This window comes from Lathyrus oleraceus, chromosome 5, assembly GCF_024323335.1.
Source record: "Lathyrus oleraceus cultivar Zhongwan6 chromosome 5, CAAS_Psat_ZW6_1.0, whole genome shotgun sequence".
Taxonomy (NCBI): domain Eukaryota; kingdom Viridiplantae; phylum Streptophyta; class Magnoliopsida; order Fabales; family Fabaceae; genus Lathyrus; species Lathyrus oleraceus.
The window spans coordinates 83,410,435-83,417,940 of record NC_066583.1 but is presented as its reverse complement, the minus strand read 5'-3'; the positions used below and the strand labels follow the sequence as shown (position 1 = coordinate 83,417,940).

General features: G+C 40.8%; 1 protein-coding gene across 1 annotated transcript; it reads right to left on the bottom strand.

The window, feature by feature from the left end:
- Positions 1 to 6,341: 6,341 nt before the first annotated feature.
- Positions 6,342 to 7,184, bottom strand: LOC127078864 (uncharacterized). The gene has a single exon (XM_051019284.1). The coding sequence runs from the start codon at positions 7,182 to 7,184 to the stop codon at positions 6,342 to 6,344; it is 843 nt and encodes a 280-aa protein (XP_050875241.1).
- Between the last annotated feature and the right edge of the window lie 322 nt (positions 7,185 to 7,506).

The window sequence follows — 7,506 nt, the reverse complement described above, 5'->3', positions numbered from 1 at the left end:
CTCAGTTGATTGAATAGGGGCAGCTGTAGCACCTCAAATTTGCACCCCCCCCATTCATGCATTCATTTCATTTTTTTTAGGTCATTAACATTACATATTACATTGCATCTTATCAACAAGAACTGGCATCAAGAGAATTCATCTGTGCAAAGAGAGCAAGTTTTCCTTGAGATGAAGGCCACATGATTATTCTAGAGAGCTTATATGAATTAAGGTTCATTTTGAAGCAACTTTGCCAAGTGGTAGAGGCTCAAAAGTCATCAGTGCGCTTCCAAGTCATCTGGGGCCCATAAAGGTCAACTGAAAGTCAACTGAGGGCTAGGAGGTGGAGAAATGGTTTGAGACACTTCATTCATGTCCAAAAGAGGTTTATTCATCATTTCAAACATCTACCTTGAAGATTTTGAAGCCAGATCAAAAGTTTCCCAAAATGGAAAGTGACCTGTAATTTCAAGTTTCCAAAAATGGCAAGTTTTTGGACCACATTCAACTTGACTTTCCAACATCAAAGAAACTTCAAATGAAATTTTGTCCAACATGAAAGTTGAATATCTTTCTCTCCCATTTCCAAAAAGTCCAAGATCATGAGCATCTGATGAATGGTTGAGGAGTTATGAGCAAATGATCACCAAGTGTGCATGAAACTTCAAAGTGCCATAACTTTTGATTCAAAACTCCAATTTAGGCCACTCTTTTTGCAAATTGCATATCATGACCTATATTTTCCAAATCCAACATTGCATTGCATGAAATTTAATCATATAATCATTTGCCCATGCATGTTCATTTTGGAGAGAAAATGCCAAATTCAAATTTGGTGCATCATACATGTTTTAATTCCAATTCCAACATGTGCATGAGATGATTTTAAGTGATTTTGAGCATGCACATGGTACTGTTCACGTTCATTCACCATGCATAGGGTGCATTTTACCATTTGTGCACTACACCTCATTCTCACTAATTTTTCATTAACCATTGCCTAAGTGTCATTAGCAAAGTAATTAGGAGGTGATATATAATGCTAATCATAACAGAATTTTTCAGTTTTCACAAGTTCTAGATCTAGATCTCATTTCCCTCCATTTTTGCTCTCATCTCAAATTTGAATTTTCTCCACATAACACCTTGATTTTACTGCATAATCATGTTCAGCAAGTGTTATTGATGAAGGATCAAGCTCTGGATTGAAGCTTTTGGCCAGGATTCATGCACATCTAGCTCAAGAACATGAAGATGGAAGTTGCAATTTGATCAAGATCCAAGCCATTTCAAGCATCCATTCGTGTTTAAAGCTTCAATATACAAGTGAAGGAGAAGATTTGGACACTTTTGAAAGCTTGAATCCACAGAATCCATACACTGTTCTTCAAGAGGTCAGAAATTCGATTGTCTTAATTCTTTATTTTATTTCCATAATATTATAGTGCGTGTTCTCCTGATAATTCTGATATAAAGATCTTGAAAAATGGATGGATATTGAGTGAGTTAGGGTGAATTGAAGTTTTGACATGCAATTTGTTTTCGTTCGATTTGCATTATATATGGACTGTTAGGCTTAGTTAAGGTTAGATTCATGTCGTGCGTGAAGAGACGAGTCCATTGGTGTATCATACGCAAAATTCTGCAAAAAAAATGATGAGTGTGTACTGTAGCTTCGCCGGACCAACGGAGGAGATGGTGGAAACCACCGTCCTCCACCGCTCATGAACAGTTCCTAGGGCTTCTCTGGTTCGCGCGCATGAAGACACTGTAGAAGCGCCTGTAACATAGCACGCCTCGGTTCGAATCCAGGCGAAAACATTTTATTTTCCTTTGATTTTACTAAACGCAACGTTCAAGTCATAGCGCATGTGATGCTCCATGTTCACGGTTCGATACCTGGCTTTGGATAGTTTCACAATTCCAATTAATTTCTGAAGTGCCTATAACCTTGAGGACCAGGGTTCAATCCTTGGCTGATGCTATTGTCCATTTTAATTCACAATTTCATTTCCATGGATTGCACATTATTTTATTTTATTTTCATGCAATTTGTAAAAATCATTAAAAATAGCTAAAGAGTCCATTTTAATTCAAATTTTTTCCTACATGATTATTCAAATGTCTAGTATTTTGTGGTGTTGATTTTCTGATTTTATCATTTCTGGATTGTTAATTGTGTTGGCTTATTTGAACATGATACAAAATGTGACATGTTGTACCAATTCTCTTGTGAAATGCTCATACATTGGCCAATTGCTTTGAAATTTGGTATGCTGATTCCTAACATGTTATATGATTTTTAGGCTTGGTTGTGCATTTTTATCATTTTCCATCTCTGTTTTAGGCACATAAAATGTATGGTGTGACAATGTGTGTCACACAATTTGATGTTGATCTTTTCCATTTTCATTGACATGCCAATTGAGCTCCTCTGATCCTAAATTTTTGCATGAGACTTGTGTTTAACATGTTGATATCACATAAAAAAATTCATGACCATTGAATGTGTTTCTGATTTAATGTGCATTTTCTCATTTGAATGTCCAATTGTGATGCATTGTGATTGCCTTTTCCTTAGCATGATCATTAGATGGATTGGCCTTAGGATTTGAGTCTGGTCCTTTTTAGGACATGTTCTTACTTGAATAAATGTGCTTCATGGTGAATATTGGATGCTGTTTTGGCTTTTTGCTTTGCCTTTGACCCTAGTCTTTGTACTAGTGGTTTGTACTCATCTTTTGAGCTTTGTATTTCAGGTTCAAGCTGTTAGATCTAGTGGTTGATGCAATCTTATGACTTGAGATGCAAATTTGCTTTGTCCACTAACCTTTGTTGTGTTGTAGGTCCCTTGGTGATGAACTCACTTGAGTTGTTGACTTGCCTTGTGTGCATATTGGTTGTAACATTGTGGATTGACTGTTTGGTTTGTCTGAATGTGAATATTGACTTGTTTGACTTTCTTACAGGTACTTTAGTTGCTTTAGCTCATTGCTTGAGCTGTGCTTTGCTTGTGGTGTGCATACCACCTAGGTAATCATCCTCTAACTCCATGTAGTCTGGAAGCCCTGTCGTTTCTTTTGGCAGGCATTTGGCTGAAGTCCTCCTTAAGAGGCAATGTTTGTGATTGTTTACTCATTGTGCCATGTTACTTAAGTCCTCCTAAGTGAAGAGGCAATTGGCAGATAGAAGGGATTAGCAATTAATCCCCTGCTAATCGTTTGAGTCGTTCATTATGCTCGCACTACGTGCTAATGCTCTTGGACACGTCCCCCAGATCTTGTATATAGAGTCAGTCAAGTGGAGTAGGGTCCCTCATTCTGGATCCCCACGTTTTCATTGATTGAAGCTCACCCAGGCCAGGGTTAAGAGCTATGAGGTCCAACCCTCATCACCTTTCATCTGCTCACCCTGACGGTCAATGTCAGTGGTTAAGAGCCCTGAGATACCCTTCCAGTTGGCTTGTTTGTCGAGGTTGATATGACCCCTTGACTAAAGCCCGACTTGTTTGTCGAGGTTGATATGACCCCTTGACTAAAGCCTCACCCTTGATGTTTGAGCCCCCTTATTGGTGTGTTTACTTCATGTTGTATGTGTTTGTGTGGTGTGATTGTATCCCCATAGGATTGCTAGACTTCGCATAGTCTCTCGTTTGCATGTCAACTAAGGTAGCACGGTTCCTTCGTCTAGGACTTCCTTTCTTGCGTGAGCTTTCCTAAAACACAAACAAACATTATCTTCTCTTAAGAACACGTTGACTCCTTCTACTACAGGTGAGTAAGTCTCCCAAGGTCGAGCATCCGGTAGATTGCGTAGTGACGTTGTTCATCTAAAAAACACAAAACAAACAGAAATAGTTTAGCCGAACTACGGCAACTCTGATTCTCATGTCCAGATGAGATACGTAGGCACGAGAAGCGATGTCTTGTCGAGTTTGACTAACAACTAACTTTGATCCTTGCTGGTTTTCGCCCTTGTTGCGATCCTTTTCTCTCGCCCTCGTTGCGATCGAGACCTTCCTTTTCTCTTGCCCTAGTTGCAATCGAGACCCTTCGTCTTTTCGTGTGTGTTTGTTAGGAGTCAGATGTAAGACCATTGATTGGCTATCTGTTTCCTGTTTCTTTTGTGGAGTTGGATGTAAGACCAGCGATTGGCATTTCGTTTCCTATTTGCGTTTGTTTGTTCGGAGTCAGATGTAAGACCAGCCATTGGCAGTCTGTTTCCAGTTGTGTGTTTGCTCTGACGTCTCAGCGTCTTTGGTTTAGCGTTTTGTTTCGGCGTGCGTTAGCCGAGCTACGAGTGCTCTGATTCTCATGTTCAGATGAGATACGTATGCATAGGATGCGATGTCCTAGCGAGCACGTTCCCATTCCCCGAACTACGTCGACTCTGATGTTTGTTTCTGACAAACTACGTAGGCCCAGGATGTGACATCCTGCCGAGTCCGCTTTCTCCGTCTTCTTTCATCCTGTGTTTTATTCCAGTTTGGTGCAGTTCTTTGAGTAGTTATTCAGCAACCTTATTCTATTCTTTCTGAGCGTGGATCCCGTCGAGTACGACGGACGTGAGGGGGTGCTAATACCTTCCCCTTGCGTAACCGACTCCCGATCCTAGCAATCTCTGGTCGTAAGACCATTTCCTTTCCAGGTTTACTTCGAGCGTTTCCTTTCCCTCCTTTGGGATAAATAACGCACGGTGACGGCTCTGTGTCTTTTCCCGCCGGTTGTTTTTCGCGTATGCGACACTATGTTGCGCCATATTGACAGCTTTCGGGACACTGAGCGCCAAATTGCTGATACTGATGCCTCTGTGAAGGAAAAATGGGAATTGGTGATGCGTGCCGACGCGGAGGTTACCAGTATCTTGAAGGCTATGGAGGAGCGGCAGAAGGAATTGACATTGAAGCAAACCAGAGCCGCTGAGCTGCGTCAAAAAATCGACGCCCTTCTGCATCAAATTGCCGCCTTGGATAATGAGTTGGACTCAATTGTTAAGGAGGAGTCCCGTTTTGTCGACGAAGTTCTACAGCCTGCTTAAGCTATTGTGGAACAGACTTCCAGTGATGCCTTGTTGATCGCTGAGGAACTTATGGCCGTCGAAGGGAAACTTGAGAAGCTTAAAGCCTATGTCGACACCCTGAAGCATGCGTCTGTGCACTACAATTTTGAACTCAAATCCTTCCAATCCAAGTTCGGCCAGCTTTGACTGCTTTTTTATCAATTGTACCTGTTAATTTTTTGTAATATTTTCATAATGGCTTCTAGCCACATTAATGTTATTTGTCTTTAACACTGTATATTTATCTACTGTGCCTTTGTCGTCGGTATCTAACATAATTATCTCCAACGTTATTTTTCGACATCTTATTTCAGTCTGCCAAAATTTTGACCTCTTGAAGGAGAGGTCTATATTTTTTTAAGTATTTTCCATTCACTCTTAAAATTCGCCTGTCTGGTGCCAACTCTTCGACCTCGTAGGCGTTATTAGAGAAAGCCTGCACAACTTTAAATGGACCTTCCCAATTTGGGGACCACTTACCCAACCTTTTATCGTTTTTGTCCATAGGCAAGATCACCCTCCAAACTAAATCGTCGACAGCAAACACCTTCCCTTTTACCCCTTTGTTGTAGGCTCGGGCGATTTTCTCTTTTTGCCTTTGTAGCGAGTCTAATGCTAGCATTCTTTCTTCGTCTACGTCGATTAATTCGTCCGTCAACATGCTCTAATAATCTTCAGAAGGTATTTCACACTGCCTTTGGATCCTGACCGCCTGGACCTGAATTTCTACTGGCAATACCGCGTCATGCCCATAAGTCAATCGAAATGGGGTTGTTCCAGTTGCTTCCATTGGTGACGTTCGACATGCCCACAAGGCTTGGTCTAACGTCTTGTGCCAATTCCTTGGCTTCTGTCCTATGTGTTTCTTTATTAAGCTAATGATTACTTTATTAGCAGCTTCAACTTGGCCATTTGCCTGTGCGTAGTAGGGAGTAGATGTCAGTAACTTAATCCCCATTTCTTTTGCAAAATCTTGCATCTTTCGACCAGTGAATACTGACCCCTGGTCGGTTGTAATAGTTTATGGGATGCCAAATCTACAAATGATGTAACTCTGGACAAAATCTATCACATTTTCTTGATTTACATTTTGTAATGCTATGGCTTCGACCCATTTTGTGAAATAGTCGATGCCGACTAACACATACCTTTGTTGTTTCGACGAGGCTGGCTTTATTTCTCCTATAACGTCCAAAGCCCATCCTCGAAATGGCCAAGGTTTCACAATGGTGTGTAGCTCACTTGCAGGCACATGTTGTATGCCCCCATGCAATTGGCATTCTTGACAACTTTTGGCAAATTCAATGCAATCTTTCAACATTGAAGGCCAATAAACTCCTGAACGCATCAAAAAGCCATTTCATCTTCAAACCTGCTTGATGCGCCCCACATGCCCCGCTGTGTGTGCTCGACACAGCCACGTACGCTTCACTTTCTCCCAGGCATTTTAACAACACTTCTTCGACTGTCTTCTTGAATAATTCATCATTTACCAAGACATAGCTAAGGGCCCTATATTTTATCTTTCGATCTGTCGACCCCACGGGATTACGTAAGTAGTCAACTAGCGGTCTGCGCCAATCACTTCTTCCTTCGTCGTCGATAGTTAGAATTTCAAAATGATTTTTATCTACTGCCCCCAGCTTCATGATTTCCAAATTTGATGGTGACAGTGTCGTAGCCTGTATTTTCTTTCTCACTTGGATCTCTTCGTCCTGGTTTCTCGATGTTTTATACCCTGAAGCTTCCTGTGCCAAATCATTTGCTCTTTGGTTTTCCTGCCGTGGTATGTGTTGGAGATTGACTTGCTCAAATCTCTTGAGCAGTCTTACGGTAACCACGAAATACATGACCAGATTTTCTTTAATACACCTATATTCTTTTGATACTTGTTTGATAACTAACTCCGAATCTCCCATAATTTCGACATTCCTTGCCCCCAATTCCAGCAGTATTTCAAGTCCGGTGATCAATGACTCGTATTCTGCTTCATTATTCGTGCATAACCCTTCGATTTTGTATTTGAAGTCTGTTGGAATTCCATTTGGAGAAATTATGACTCCTCCTATCCCAGCTCCCTGCTTATGTCTTGATCCATCGAAGTATAGCCTCCATGGTGCTAAATCCACATAATTCTGCGCCATTTCGACCATTGAATGGTCGACCCCAGGAAGTCTGCTACTACCTGCCCTTTCATTGCTTTCAAGGGTACGTATGTCAGGGAGTATTTTGTTAACGCTAAAGCCCATTTTCCAATTCGACTATGCAAAATTGGTTTAGATAGCATATGTTTAATAATATCAAAATGAGAAGATACGTAAACATCAACAGGCTTAATATATTGCTTTAATTTCGTACAAGAGAAATACAGGCATAGGCATAGTTTTTCAATGTCACTATACCTAGTTTCAGGATCATTCAACACTCGACTAAGGTAATACACAGGTCTTTCGACACAATTTTCAT